At 37.6% G+C, this 17,500-nt stretch overlaps 1 protein-coding gene across 2 annotated transcripts in view; it reads right to left on the bottom strand.

The window, feature by feature from the left end:
• The window catches only part of LOC136846020 (telomerase-binding protein EST1A-like), a 207,098-nt gene that overhangs the window by 99,083 nt on the left and 90,515 nt on the right, over positions 1 to 17,500 (bottom strand). For both annotated transcript variants that reach the window (XM_067116646.1, XM_067116654.1), the window contains exon 7: positions 16,856 to 17,151. In XM_067116646.1, coding sequence (XP_066972747.1) covers positions 16,856 to 17,151 — 296 coding nt within the window. The remainder of the gene's footprint in view (positions 1 to 16,855; positions 17,152 to 17,500) is intronic.

Here is a 17,500-nt window from a genome sequence, read left to right as displayed (position 1 = left end):
TGCACGAACCTACATCTGTTCCTAATATTGTACATGGCTGCTGCACGAACCTACATCTGTTCCTAATATTGTACATGGCTGCTGCACGAACCTACATCTGTTCCTAATATTGTACATGGCTACTGCACGAACCTACATCTGTTCCTAATATTGTACATGGCTGCTGCATGAACCTACATCTGTTCCTAATATTGTACATGGCTGCTGCACGAACCTACATCTGTTCCTAATATTGTACATGGCTGCTGCACGAACCTACATCTGTTCCTAATATTGTACATGGCTACTGCACGAACCTACATCTGTTCCTAATATTGTACATGGCTGCTGCACGAACCTACATCTGTTCCTAATATTGTACATGGCTGCTGCACGAACCTACATCTGTTCCTAATATTTGTACATGGCTGCTGCACGAACCTACATCTGTTCCTAATATTGTACATGGCTGCTGCACGAACCTACATCTGTTCCTAATATTGTACATGACTACTGCACGAACCTACATCTGTTCCTAATATTGTAGCCTACATGGCTGTTGCACGAACCTACATCTGTTCCTAATATTGTACATGGCTGCTGCACGAACCTACATCTGTTCCTAATATTGTACATGGCTGCTGCATGAACCTACATCTGTTCCTAATACTGTACATGGCTGCTGCACGAACCTAGATCTGTTCCTAATATTGTACATGGCTGCTGCACGAACCTACATCTGTTCCTAATACTGTACATGGCTGCTGCACGAACCTAGATCTGTTCCTAATATTGTACATGGCTGCTGCACGAACCTACATCTGTTCCTAATACTGTACATGGCTGCTGCACGAACCTAGATCTGTTCCTAATATTGTACATGGCTACTGCACGAACCTACATCTGTTCCTAATACTGTACATGGCTGCTGCACGAACCTAGATCTGTTCCTAATATTGTACATGGCTGCTGCACGAACCTACATCTGTTCCTAATATTGTACATGGCTGCTGCACGAACCTAGATCTGTTCCTAATATTGTACATGGCTGCTGCACGAACCTACATCTGTTCCTAATATTGTACATGGCTGCTGCACGAACCTACATCTGTTCCTAATAGTGTACATGGCTGTTGCAAGAACCTACATCTGTTCCTAATATTGTACATGGCTACTGCACGAACCTACATCTGTTCCTGATAGTGTACATGGCTGCTGCACGAACCTACATCTGTTCCTAATACTGTACATGGCTGCTGCACGAACCTACATCTGTTCCTAACACTGTACATGGCTGCTGCACGAACCTACATCTGTTCCTAATAGTGTACATGGCTGCTGCACGAACCTAGATCTGTTCCTAATACTGTACATGGCTGCTGCACGAACCTACGTCTGTTCCTGATAGTGTACATGGCTGCTGCACGAACCTACATCTGTTCCTAATAGTGTACATGGCTGCTGCACGAACCTACATCTGTTCCTAATAGTGTACATGGCTGCTGCACGAACCTAGATCTGTTCCTAATACTGTACATGGCTGCTGCACGAACCTAGATCTGTTCCTAATATTGTACATGGCTGCTGCACGAACCTAGATCTGTTCCTAATAGTGTACATGGCTGCTGCACGAACCTAGATCTGTTCCTAATACTGTACATGGCTGCTGCACGAACCTACGTCTGTTCCTAATAGTGTACATGGCTGCTGCACGAACCTAGATCTGTTCCTAATACTGTACATGGCTGCTGCACGAACCTACGTCTGTTCCTAATAGTGTACATGGCTGCTGCACGAACCTACATCTGTTCCTAATAGTGTACATGGCTGCTGCACGAACCTACATCTGTTCCTAATATTGTACATGGCTGCTGCACGAACCTACATCTGTTCCTAATATTGTACATGGCTGCTGCACGAACCTACGTCTGTTCCTAATAGTGTACATGGCTGCTGCACGAACCTACATCTGTTCCTAATAGTGTACATGGCTGTTGCAAGAACCTACATCTGTTCCTAATATTGTACATGGCTGCTGCACGAACCTACATCTGTTCCTAATATTGTATTCTGGGCAGTATAGTAGAAAATGCTCTAGGTTTTCGATTAGACATTCGTATTTTTCGTTGCCTCAACTTCGCCATGGTTCGAGCGATCATGAATCTGTGACGCATGATAATGACTGTATATTATGACAAACTGTCGCGTTGCTGTGGCTAAGATCTATAAAGGTTTTCCTAAAACTCTAGGTCCCTACTGTGGCCCAATTCTGGTCCAGAGGAAAAAAAAGTTAAGTATACCTTAGTTTAACCATACTACTGAGCTGATTAACAGCTCTCCTAGGGCTGGCCCGAAGGATTAGACTTATTTTACTTGGCTAAGAACCAACTGGTTACCTAGCAACGGGTCCTGCACCTTATTGTGGAATCCGAACCACATTATGGCGAGAAATGAATTTCTATCACCAGAAATAAATTCCTCTAATTCTTAATTGGCCGGCCGGAAACTCGAACTCGGGCCTAGCAGAGTGCTAGCAGGGTGCTAGCAGAGTGCTAGCCGAGAACTCTACCGACTCTGAAAATAATTAGACACTTCAAATAACAACGTTTCATTTTCCCCCCTCTATTTTATTATCTCCTCCAGAGGTGGCATGCCCGTTATTTTTTTTTAATATTATTTAATACATTTCACCTAATGATGGTTTGGGCAAAGTTTGGTTTGCGCAGAACAAGTGGTTCTGAAGAAGTGGAAAATGTACTACAAACATATATATATATATATATATATATATATATATATATATATATATATATATATATATATATATATATATATATATACATATATATATATATATATATATATATATATATATATATATATATATATATACATACATACACATACACCGAACAAACTTGAATCTGTTAAGCTCACTGAGCATAAGCTTTCAGCTCAGGTGAGCATAGAAGACACTACCATATTCGCTTCCTCATTCATTACTCAAGAACATAAGAAAGAAAACAAACACACAAACGCACACACATTTCTATACTTATTTGCCCCCTTCCTACAACCACAAGGTGACCTATGACAAAATTTTATGTAAAAAATTATAAACCGAATAAATATATCCAAAATCCAAAACCTGATTCCATAAAACAGTCCCAGTAACACCTGTTGATCTCTCACGTATATTACACTTGTTAAACTCTCTCACGCATGTTACACTTGTTAAACTCTCTCTCACGTACATTACACTCATTAAATTCTCTCATATATTTATATTATATATATATATATATATATATATATATATATATATATATATATATATATATATATATATATATATTACATATTATTTAAACTCTCACGTATATATATACTGTATATTACACTTGTTAAACTCCCTCACGTATATTACACTTGTTAAACTGACATTTACACTCCTTAAGCAAGTATAATATTTTATAAATTTCACGGGTTTTGTGGCGACTTATAAATCAGCAACGTCCATAAACACTCTCTTAAGAAGAGTATTTGCAATTAACATATGTTTTTGGACTATTCATAAATCAAACTCACTTCATCCGGCAAGTGTAAATCACTTTTCCACAAAATAAAAACTCAAACGAGAGAGAGAGAGAGAGAGAGAGAGAGAGAGAGAGAGAGAGAGAGAGAGAGAGAGCTTGACTCGTAGACAAAATGCCTATTAGTGGCTATAGGAATTAGAAACGCACGTTAAACGAAGAAGAAGAAGAAGAAGAAGAAGAAGAAGAAGAAGAAGAAGAAGAAGAGAGAGAGAGAGAGAGAGAGAGAGAGAGAGAGAGAGAGAGAGAGAGAGAGAGAGAAATCTAGTACACAAAATGTCTATCAGAAAGTAAAGAAATTAGACTACCAGAGAGAGAGAGAGAGAGAGAAAGAGAGAGAATTAATGGTTAAGATTTTATTCTCTGGGCGGTAACTCCTGAAGCATTTGCCGATGGTGTTAACACATCTTAAAGGTCGAGAAACTGGAAGTTTGTGAAAAAATGCTGAGAGAGAGAGAGAGAGAGAGAGAGAGAGAGAGAGAGAGAGAGAGAGAGAGAGAGAGAGAGAGAGAGAGAGAGAGGGGGACTTCAGGAATCACTTCAACAGACTAATAGACAAAATGCCCATCAGGGAGAAAAGGAATTAGGAAACTGTCTGAGAGAGAGAGAGAGAGAGAGAGAGAGAGAGAGACCTTAAGAAATAAACCGACTAGTAGACAAAAGGCCTATCAGAGTAAAGAAATTAGGAGACTACCAGAGAAAGAGAGAGAGAGAGAGAGAGAGAGAGAGATTCAATTAATGGTTAAGATTTTAATCTCTGGGCGGTAACTCCTGAAGCATTTGCCGATGGTGTTAACATATCTTAAAGGTCGAGAAACTGGAAGTTTGTGAAGTGAAAAAATGCTGAGAGAGAGAGAGAGAGAGAGAGAGAGAGAGAGAGAGGGGGGGGACTTCAGGAGTTAATTCAACAGACTAATAGACAAAATGCCCATCAGAGAGAAAAGGAATTAGAAGACTGTCGGAGAGAGAGAGAGAGAGAGAGAGAGAGAGAGAGAGAGAGAGAGAGAGAGAGAGAGATAAAATAAACTGAATCGTAGAGAAAATGCCTACCAAAAAGAATAATAACTAAGATATTATCACTGTGAGAGAGAGAGAGAGAGAGAGAGAGAGAGAGAGAGAGAGAGAGCAAACGCTCACTTTACGAAGGCAGAGTAAAAACGTCAAGCCAGCCCTTAAAGGCGAATATACGAAGCCACCTCCCATAAACACAGCCTTCCCATCACACCACGCACTACCATAACAAATGGTACACGATAAGGACGTGTTCAGTTAAGAGAACATTAAATATGATTTTATTGGCCGACGTTGCCGGCGAGGGCACCTTCGCTGTATTTCGGGTTGAGTGCCGGTTTCGTTCGTTTTTCTACCTTCAACTGAAAGGGTTTCAATGGAACAATGTCAATTCTCTCTCTCTCTCTCTCTCTCTCTCTCTCTCTCTCTCTCTCTCTCTCATAAATTTAAGGTTGAGTATTACATGAATTTTACTTTCATAAACAGATATAAGATTACACATACACACATATATAATGTATTTATGCTTAAAAAATCACAGCAGATGCACGTGACTTGAGTGTATAAGTGAATACCACAGGAAAATAACAGGCAGAAGCTCAGTACCAAGCGCCCTGCCTGTCATTTTCCTGTGGTATTCGCTATTTGCTTATAATATATGTATATATTGTGTGTGTGTGTGTGTATATATATATATATATATATATATTATAATATATATATATATATATATATATATATATATATATATATATATATACATATTACACACACACACACACACGCACACACGCACATATACATATATATGAAACCATTTACCGCAACGGGATGTTTCTGGAGAAACAAATGACAACGGTCACTGACGAATTCATAGTTTTAACTTGTGAAACGTAAAACAACCCCATTTGCAGATTATCTTGAACAACGTAGCGGCTCCATACACTTACACAGGACACTCATCAGCAGCATATTCAATTATCCTATAAACTATGCGCCATCCATACATACGAGTATACACTCACATGCTTCTTGAATTTAAGGCCTCTCCTTTCAAATTCCTCTTCTACGGCTACTACTCAGGACCGCTGGGTCTTCCTCTCTTCCTTTCTACCACTTCTAAATTACACACTTTTTACGCCAACCAATCGTCCCATGTTTTTACCACATGACCATGCCATCTCTACACACTCTGGGGCAATCTTCCACCTACTCAAAACTTTTGGCCACTTTTACATATCTCCACATTTTGCTCCTCTCAGTTTTCCTTACACCCTATTTATGGTGCAAATGATTTTTCTCAAAATCTTCACATTTCACGGAAGGACCTTATTATGCAAGACGTGCGACAGCTCATACAAGATACAGGTTAATGGCACGGTTGTGCAAGGGGGTTCAACGTGCTCCTGATAAGCCTATGTTCTCACCAGACGCCAAGTAACCTTTCAAGCTTGTCAGTCGTCCTGCCTCAGGAATTCCTTCCATATCTACAAATACAGAGTCCGTCCTGAAGTAAGTCTTGCGTTTCTTGAGCAATTTAGTAAAAGCTCTCCGGCTTGCCAGCCTGTCGAGAGCTTTCGAGAGTGCTAATTTGTGCCATCCAAAAAACTGTAGATCCCTTCCGGTTCCAGAGGTCCCAACATTGCCGCCGATCAGTTTTTTAGTAGGTTTCAGCTACGGCGCCTAAATAGTTCTCCACTGGAAGGGTGGGTAGAGCTCTTGGCTAGCACGCTGTTGGCCCAGCGTTCGACTCTCCGACCGGCCAAGGAAGAATTAGAGGAATTTATTTCTGGTGATAGAAATTCATTTCTCGTCAAAATGTGGTTCGGATTCCACAATAAGATGTAGGTCCCGTTGCTAGGTAACCAGTTGGTTCTTAGGCACGTAAAATAAATCTAATCCTTCGGCCCAGCCCTAGGAGAGCTGTTAATCAGCTCAGTGGTCTGGTTAAACTAAGATATACTTAACTTTTTTTCTTCAAGGTTACACAGCCCCAAGTCCTAATGTAAGTTTCGATGTATGTGGCCAACAATGTTGTGGAAGTTATCTACACGGAATTCCATGATTCAGCAATTAAAAGTATGAATGTAGGAGTAGCTGTTGCCTTTTTGTCTCCTCTTGTTACGAAAATAGGTCAATGCTGAATATATTTTATAAATATATCTATATATATATATATATATATATATATATATATATATATATATATATATATATATATATATATATATATATTATTGGACACTGGGGTCTAGTGGTCACAAATATCCTTCAGCAGCGAAGGATCAAATTTTTATTTCAGGATGAGGCGGAGCGCCTCAGCACACTTCGTTAAATACCATTCTAACTTTCGATCTTACCAATGAATTAAGTACCTGGTAGTTAGCCAACTATGGTGAACTGAAACAAGGATGGAGAAGAGCATATGGGCAGAGCCTTCCCGAGTCACATCCAAGCCTAATACGGGAAAACCATATGGTGAATACATAAAAAAAACTTAAATATATATATATTATATATATTTTAAATATATAAGTATGTATGTATGTATATATGTATGTATGTATGTATGTATGTATGTATGTATTATATATGTATATATACATATATATATATATCATACAGAAAAGGAGGTACAATAAAAAAAAAATTTCAATTCAGGTTAGGTACGTTTTCAACCAAGAGTCCGGACGACTTCGACTTCGACCAAATTACGGTTCACTTCAACCAAAGTTACAGAAGCCTTCCGCCGCCGCCGCAGCTACGAGCAGAAAGCGATTCAGAGACTTTTGTAAATGCGACGGCTGCTGGGTTTAACGATCGTCACCGGCATCGGAGGAATGGCGATGACTTGACGCAATCTTGTGGTACGAACTTCTCTGAGTGCGTACCCATGAAAATGTGTCTTTTTTTATTTATTAATATTTTCTTGGAACTCCAAAAGAGATGAATACCCACGCTCCGAGGTGGGTCGTTTCAATACCCAGCCCATTTTAGGTCTTTCCAAAATCTCTATTTCCAGATTTTTCCAGGACTTATTCATAGCCAAAAATCACCTACTCCAGACCAGCTGCTGAAAAGTTAAGTATATCTTAGTTTAACCAGACCACTGAGCTGATTAACAACTCTCCTGGGGCTGGCCCGAAGGATTAGATTTATTTTATGTGGCTAAGAACCAACTGGTTACCTAGCAACGGGACCTACAGCTTCTTGTGGAATCCGAACCACATTATGACGAGAAAGGAATTTCTATCACCAGAAATAAATTCCTCAAATTCTTCATTGGCCGGTCGGAGAGTCGAACGCTGGGCCAACAGCGTGCTAGCCGAGAATTCTACCCACCCCTCCATTGAAGAACTACCAACTGCTGGAACCAGGGTATTTACAGGAATGGCTATCCATAGGAAGTAGCTCCTTTGGCTAGCCAATCCTATAAATACCCGTTCCAGGAACTTTCCTAGGCACCCATCAACGACACCATCCAGATGAGTAATAGGAACCCCTTCTCGAGAACAATAAAAAGGGATGTGTCCTTTTTTTTATTAGCTTTATCATGAAACTATCCGAAAACAGATGAATGTCCATGCTCCGAGGTGGGTCGTTTCAACATCCAACACAAATCTGGTCTTCCCAAAATCACTATTTCCAGGCTTTTCCAGGACTTACTTACAGCCAATACCACCCTGATCCAGACCAACTGCAGAAGGCACTACTTCCTCTGGCTAGCCAGTCCTAAATATACCAGTTCCAGGAACTTTCCTAGGCACCAAACTATGACATCATCCAACTGAATAATACGCATCCCTTCTCGAGAACAATAAAAAGGGATGCCCTATAGATTCCTCCCAAACAATCTCTCCCAAGTGCTGTACCTAACAATTGCATCATCTTTACAATACCAGAGGAACCCCTTCCCTGAAACAAAAAACAAATCATCCGGACCCATTCCATGAATATCTTTCTTGGATACACCATCGTACCAATTCCAGGAATCCCTTTCTCAGACACAGCCACCTCGCCCAGACCAGTTCCAGAACTCCATCCCAAGGGTACTCAATAATCACCCCATCCATACCAATCCCAGGGATCCTTTGCATGCACATGTAACAAACACCCTATACCATGCCAAATTCAGAACACGCTGCATTCAATAGACACTGCAAAGTCATCCCAAACAGTCAATCCCAACGACTCTTACTGTATCCTTGACGTATAATAATCACCAGCCGTCCATCCACTCATTCCTAGTTTGGTTATTATTTGTCTTAGTTACTTTAATATGTTACTGTATTTATCTTATTTGTTTTTCCATTGCTATTTCTCCTTCATAGTTTACGCTCCTCTATTTCCTTTCCGGTACTGGGCGCTACCAACTGGGGTGCTTGAGCTTGTAGCAGTCTTCTTATCAAACTAAGGTTGATACTTCGCTTGTAATATTAATACAGTAATGACTGGACTTGATAGAGAATGAAAAAAATCTCCCCTAAACCCACCTCCCCCTTCCCACAAACAAGGAGCTCCAAAATCGGTAATTAATCATTGCCAAATTAGCAGGCCATTTTCTGACCCCCACCCCCTCGCTTACCAAACGAGAGAGAGAGAGAGAGAGAGAGAGAGAGAGAGAGAGAGAGAGAGAGAGAGAGAGAGAGAGAATTTGCAATCTTTATGACATAATCAAAACTTCCAATCAATATCATAAATTCACAAGAGTGCAAACAAACGCACTAATTATGTTTTCGTTGTTAACTGCCATCAACCTCCAAGTAAATCATACTGTATGTACTGAGAAGTGCCTTCGGAGAATCCATCCTACAAACTCTTCTAGACTTTCGCCACCCTTCAGAGTGAGAAATGACAGCAGTCCTTCCTCCTTTTCATCAAGAAAGGCACAAAGGTAGATAAGTAAGAGAAGAGGGAGAGATAAACAAGTTAATGACATTAAAGGGAATTAATACTGACATCAGATTTAAAATGATGAAAGGAAAGTAAAACGTAAAGAATAAATAAAGACAATGTCAAAAGAACACAAGCTTTAATTAAAGTTTTAGCAGTTAACAGTAGCAGTAAGGGTACCAAAATTATTATCCTTACTACTACTACTACTACTACTACTACTACTACTATTAACAACAAGATAAGATTACTAATTAAGCTCAAGTTCTTTTGACAGCCATTGCCTTCATCTATTATGTTTGACGTTCCTTTCATCTTTTTCAATACAGATGTCAACCTTTGCTTTACTGTCATAATGATTTTATTATAGACGGAAGTAGTAGTAAGAGATATAAACAAAATACAAAGATCACTATGAAGCTTAGGAAATATCACAGTAGAAGAGGGGAGAGAGAGAGAGAGAGAGAGAGAGAGAGAGAGAGAGAGAGAGAGAGAGAGAGAGAGAGAGAGAGAGAGAGAGAGTAGTAGTAGTAGTAGTTAAGGACATACCACAAAGAAGAAGAAGAAGAAGAAGAAGAAGAGAGAGAGAGAGAGAGAGAGAGAGAGAGAGAGAGAGAGAGAGAGAGAGAGAGAGAGAGAGGTCATTATGTAATTAAGGACATACCACAATAGAAGAAGACGAAGAGGAAGGAGAAGAAGAAGACGAGAGAGAGAGAGAGAGAGAGAGAGAGAGAGAGAGAGAGAGAGAGAGAGAGAGAGAGATCAAAGGCTGCACTTACTGACTAATAAATCACCTCCGTTGTCGCGAGACGAGATTAATCGCCACAAAGCAGAACCCGGCCAACCTCAGGATGCCGCGTCACACAGAATATGGTATTAGGGTTCTTTTACTGCGACTAAATCCGAAAAACACAATAACATGATTTTTTTTTTTTTCATAAGAGCTCTCAGCGCTTAATTAACTTTTGACAAATACTTGCTAATAAGGCAGGAGCCGGTTCTGGCATAATTCCTGCTTTTTCTGACACAAAAAAAAAACTACATTTTTCCGCTTTTTAATTAACCTTTGGGAATTATGCAAGCTGTGCACCACAAGTACGTAGCCTGCAGTGATGAATAAATACCCAAAGAAAAATCAAGTCTCCGAATAAAGTAAGTATTAATAGACTTCCATACATCCATATACATATACATATACATATGTATCTCTATATGTATATATATATACATACATACATATACATACATACATACATACATATATACATACATACATATATATATATATATATATATATATATATATATATATGAAAAGATTCAACACCATATATACACAAGAAATCAAGTATATATATAATATCTAACAGCTAAACGGTATATTTGGGGGTTTATACCTTTTAGCTGTTAGAGCTTTGATATATTTGATTTTTTGTGTCGTACGGTGTTGAATCCTTCACACACACACACACACACACACACACACACACACACACACACACATATATATATATATATATATATATATATATATATATATATATATATATATATATATATATATATAAAACCCCTAACACAATGGCTCGAACAAGTAATACCAATCTAGAGGACTAAAATAGGTGATGAAATCACAAAATTGAAAGTCTCGAAACGATGACGAAAATCCCACCATTTACAATTATCTAACGAAATCTCAAAAGAACGGGAAAGCACGACAGGAATCTAAACATCGAAATGTCCGCAGGGGGAATGTAAGAGCCAACAGTAACGAATTTCACAGGTCAATAAAATTCCCAATAAAAATATGAAGACACTGCAATACAATCCTGAAAAAAATCTAAAGGAACATGTGTCTTAAGAAGAAACATGAAGGAGTTTCTGAAATAAATAACTAATAAACAAAGCTTTTAAAATATAAAGAAAAGTGACTGCCATATAATCACATCTACGCATCTACATTTTTTTTTGGTGCGGGGGGGGTCTATCACTTCATCGAAAGCCCGCATTTTTTTACATTTTTTTTCAAACTTGAGCAATGAAAGGTCTCCCGTTCCATCGGCCTCTGCACTGGTTTATAAAACAAAAAAGAACATAGCTAACGAACCCTCCACACAAAATACATTATTGGAAGCTTTTATCGAGACATCGATTCTTCTGAGTATACACATTTTCCTTAATATTTTTTTTTTTTTTATGCTTCCATTAGTCCTGGAAAAGGCCAAAGAATTTATCGCCCTTCCCAGAGGTCTCTTATTTTGTAAAGGGCTGTTCCAAAATTTAGGTTTACCAGCATCTACAATAATGTATAATAAATTGTTATGATTTATGGAATTTAGGATGTAGGATGTCAAGCCCAGCACTGGGGCACTTTCCGCCATTCAGCTCACAAGACAGTGAAAAGAGGGAGTTGAAGGAGTTGGACAGCAAGATAAATAGATCCATATAATAAAAGGAGATGACGTACACGGCTCTATATGTGGAACTGGAAGAATTACCCACAAATGCACTAAGAAGTAACAGAGAAGTTGGACAGCAACAATAAAGAAAGGAAGCGGGAACGGAGGTAAAGTAAAGCGCTAAAAAATAGATGCAACTCGGAGGCGAAGGAACAACAAACATCCTTTGGTAGTGCCTACAGTGCGCCACGACGTGAGGTGCACGGACGGAGCTACCCCCAGTAAAGACACTATTATTATTATTATTATTATTATTATTATTATTATTATTATTACTATTATTATTATTATTAAAAAGATTGGCCGTCTCGATGCCGTGAAGATTACATTGTAATTTCTCATTCTCCTCTGAGTTCCTTTATAGCAACAGATAAATTATATAAATCTGTCCGGAGTTCATTTATCCCTTGACATTTCAGTAGTGTTTTCTTTTTTTTTTTTTTTTTTGCCGAGACGTAAAGGGATAAGTGTCATTCGGACAGCTGTTACATAATTTACCCACTCCTACGAAGAAACTCATTCGGGAAATGAGAAATTGCAATATTAGCTCCACGGCATCCTGATGGCCAACCTTTTTAATAATAATAATAATAATAATAATAATAATAATAATAATAATAATAATAATAATAATAATGTCGTAACTGCACGTTAGTCCGTAGGGGAGTAATGCAGTCGGTGCACCTCACGTGGTGCACTGTAGGCATTACTAAACGGTGTTAACAGTCGACACCCAAAGGCACCCAGACGGCCATTCTTTGCAATGCAGTTTGTTTTAAAGAAGGTCTTCTTCCAAGAAATTATTATTATTATTATTATTATTATTATTATTATTATTATTATTATTATTATTACAAGGAGGAAGACGACCCTCTTTCTTGCATGTTTTGTTGAATAAGATGGCTGCATTATGCGAATTGATTTTATACCGAGTTTTCTCAATTTTCCTTATAATTCGGTTTATTACTATTACTGTTATTATTATTATTATTATTATTATTATTATTATTATTATTATTATTATTATTATTATTATTATTATTATTAATTGACCTGATCACTGAGTTATATATCAAGGCTTCCCTGGATCTAGCCGGACGAATCCTTCCTGCCTACACCGAAAATGAAGAGCGTCCACCTGAAATAAAGCCAGATCTACAAAATACTGTTACACACAGCTGGTCCTAAGAGCTGCATTACCGAAATGCCGTTACATGAACCCCAGACAGTACAAGCGATAGCCGCAAATAAGGAAAAGGAATTACATCGCCGAAATACTATTGATTCCTCCGGGGTATATCTCAGTCTATCTTCATTTTTATTATTTTTTAATCTTTCTTATTAATTACACGTTCGACCTGGCCGGGTGACAAAAAAAAAAAACAAATGCTTTTTGGGAAATGTAATTCCTACTTTGTGCTGGATTTCAACTTCTGGGTCCTTTTCCTTTTTTGAGTTCGGGTTTTAATTTACAGTAAATGCGTGTTCGAAGTATTAAGAAAACGTAAAGTGTCAATCTTTTACGAGCAATTCTAGAATTGCAGTCAGACGGTAGACATTTTAACCTCCGCATATACGCCATTATATCGTTGCTGTTTCAATTTTTTAATATTCAGAAATGAATCTTTGGTTTATGAACTCTTATTAAAGGTCGAGGCATTCACGGGAAGGACCAGCTAATGCTCTAAAAGCGATGGTCTCTTGTTTGTCACTTCTTCATAAGTTGTATTTCAACAGAGATCTTTCACATTTACATTGATCCCTGGTCCCCTTTATCTGCCGAGAGCAGCCAGATTCATGAACAGCAGCACCAATCTGCAGTAAATGTACCACACTGTCGAAATTCTCAGTTCCAGAGGTCCTTTATTCCTCCTCACACCGTTGGACTGTGGAACAGCCTCCCAGATGATGTCGTGCAGTTGGAACTTCAGACGTTCAAGCGAAAATGCAATGCACCACTACCCTAATACCATTCTTCTTGCATTTTAATACATTTTTATCTATTCGTTAATTTATTAACTTATTTTACTTTTTTAATATGTGGTATCTCTAATTTTTGTATTTCCTTTTACCTCCTCTTACTTCTTCCTAACGAACACCAGATTCTTTGGAAGCTTGAATGTCAAGTCAATGGTCCCTGTGGGCTTGTTACATATGAATAGGTTTCATCTACTGAATAATAATAATAATAATAATAATAATAATAATAATAATAATAATAATAATAATAATAATAATAATAATAATAATAATAATAATAATAATATTATTATTATTATTATTATTATTATTAACGGTCGAAAAATTCACAGAGGAACTAGATATAATATTCTAAACGCAATTCTAAGCTTTAACACCACATCATACATTAGCTTTAACAACAAATTATTTTTTAGCTTTAACAACAAATTATTTTTTATCTAATAATTAATAGTTCTTAAAATCTTGATAATTGGATAAACTGCAACCGATGAAGGTTCCAAAAAAATTTCCATAGTTGATTTATTTCCGAACCTTGACACTCCCTGATGCAAGGTCTATAGACCTTGCCCTGATGGTTGAAGCTTGGGAATTGTCAGTGTTGACCTAAATTCTCTATACATGGCCTTCAATATTATAAAAACTCAGACGCTCATTAATAATAATAATAATAATAATAATAATAATAATAATAATAATAATAATAATAATAATAATAATAACAAAATCCGAGAGCATCTAATTTTGTTTGTCCTCACCCAGGTGACAGTAGGGGAGAAATGACACAGCACCCACCCCTTCCAAACCGGTTTGGCCGCTCCGGGGTGGGGCGGGGTAGGTAGGGGGACGGGAAGGTAGGGAAGACCTCCACCCTCCTCCTGCAAACTTGTTTGTCCGCCCCGGGTGGGGGCAGAGTAGGTAGGGGATCGGGAGGGTAGGGGAGACAGCAGTCCAGGTTCCAGAGCACGTAGTGCGCACGCCAACAAGCTCGTAATAATAATAATAATAATAATAATAATAATAATAATAATAATAATAATAATAATAATAATAATACAATCACATTCCACTACCACAAGGACTTTGAACAGATTCGCACAAGCATCATTTAGGAAGGCTACCAAATGTACAATTAAGCTCACTGATAAAAGAATTCCATACATGCATTCAAATCTATCTCCTCCCTCCGTTTTATAAACAAGCGAAAACACATACACAATTTTTACTATTTTCCTGCAAGTGTAAAAATGTACTTAATAAAAGTGAGGAGTTTAGAAATGATCAAAGCCCAAGAAACGAGAGAAGAGGTGATCTGACGTGTGCTACAGTAACAAAATCGAATTAATGCATTATCTCGAGAGTAATTTAAAATTTAACCAAATATAGATGACTAATATCCAAAACTAAACTCTTAACATATTGCTGAGGTGGAATATAAAAGCAAAAAGAATTTAATCAGAAGTCTGTACAATCTAATATGCTGCAGAAGGAGCAGGTATTTGGTAACAAAATCAGTGTTTTTACTTCCACATGAAGACAAACTGGTTTACCTGCCAATAACTGCTTTTAGCCCTATCAGACTTCACATCCTCACTACTAAGTGATCTGAACAATTTCATGGGGTACCAATTTTCATATTTATATACATACATACATATATATATGTATATTCATATATTGTGTATATATAAATATATATATATATATATATATATATATATATATATATATATATATATATATATATGTATATAATTATTTTGTCCCTATTTTTCATAGGGAAGCACAGCCCAGGTGACATCCCCTGCCTGGGTTGTGATCCGCCAGCTCCTGACTATAAAGATTACTTCTAAATTGTACAAAATATGACGAACCTTCGGTCTATATGAAAACCGACTGAAAAAAAAAATATACACAAAGATAAGAATACAAGGAAACGGATACAATGAAAAAGTACCGATATCCCAGTCTGAAAGTGTCCGTTTTCTGTAGATATGACAAAATCTGTCTGTTAATGGGGACTGTGCTTGGATATGCATGCAGTATACCCGCTATCCCTCCAGACTAAAATACATAAGATAGTATACATACTACTGTCTACTTTCACTTATCCAGCTTAGGTACAACTCAAGAACAACTTCCTGGCCTAACCTGTTGCTTTCAACGGTTTACTTGTTGACTGGCTTATTCTAACTACTATACATCACTAATGCTTTATTATAACAGCTGATTAAGCAATCATGTTTGCTACTGCCGTTAAGTATTCAGTTTTAATCTTTACATCTCCACTGTTATTTACTGGTTTCACATACGGACATCAATTTTGTGAAGGTTATGCCAATTCAAGGACTCTGGTTTGTTCAGAATAATAATAATAATAATAATAATAATAATAATAATAATAATAATACACAATAATAATAATAATACAATAATAATAATAATAGTGTAGTAAAGATACCTTGTGGGTGGAGAAGAACTATTAGTTATGTATATGCATGATGATCAGTATTCAGCATATGGAGCTTGTCGGTTCCCCTTTCAATAATAATGAAATTGAACTGGGGAGCCGAACAAGTTCCTGAAAGCTATCTGTACTGATTTATCTTTAAATATGTGTACATATACATAACTGTGGACTTGCATCTCCACAATAATAATAATAACACAATAATAATAATAATAATAATAATAATAATAATAATAACAATAATAATATTAATAATAATAATAATAATAATAATAAATGAATATGAAGGAAGAAGGCCCTTTCAAGCATGTTTTGTTACAAAAGAATGGCAGCATCAATGGAATTGATTTTATATAAGGTCTTTTCAATAATGCACACTACCGTACTTCCTCCATCCTTATCTGTAAAAGCACAGTATGGATAACAACATTTGCACTCTTCTTCTCCTCCTACACCAGCCGCCATCTTACCTTCAGCGGAGGCATGAAGTGTGCCAGAGTTGGGGTGAAAAGCCTTTCGGGATCTGCAGCATCTGGGGGCTGTTGCTGTTGCTGCTGTTGCGCATGCAGTTGCTGCTGCTGCTGCTGTTGCGGCTGTGCGTATTGGCCACTGGTCGAAGAATGGTGCAGGTTATTCTGCTTCTGGTACTGGAGATTTGCTGGGAAGAGTTCCAGGACGACCTGGACCAATCTGCCAAACATTTCGTGCGCCAAGACCAACGACAGTTCTTGAGCGGCTGCTCTGTAACCGCTGCCTACGCGAGTCTCTGCAAAAACAATAAAACAAAATAAGTTTCTTTTTACATAATTACTGCTGCCTACGCGAGTCTCTGCAAAAAACAATAAAACAAGTTTCTTTTTACATAATTACTGCTGCCTACGCGGGTCTCTGCAAAAACAATAAAATAAGTTTCTTTTTACATAATTACTGCTGCCTACGCGAGTCTCTGCAAAAGCAATAATGTAAAATATGTTTTTTTTTACATAATTAGTGCTGCCTATGCGAGTCTGCAAAAACAATAAAGTACAAATATGTTTTTCTTTTTTACATAATTACTGCTGCCTACGCGAGTCTGCAAAATCAATAAAGTAAAATTACAGCTGACTACGAGGGTA

This window comes from Macrobrachium rosenbergii, chromosome 2 (assembly GCF_040412425.1).
Source record: "Macrobrachium rosenbergii isolate ZJJX-2024 chromosome 2, ASM4041242v1, whole genome shotgun sequence".
Lineage (NCBI taxonomy): Eukaryota > Metazoa > Arthropoda > Malacostraca > Decapoda > Palaemonidae > Macrobrachium > Macrobrachium rosenbergii.
Note: the sequence above shows the minus strand (reverse complement) of the source record. Positions and strands in the feature narration are given on the sequence as shown.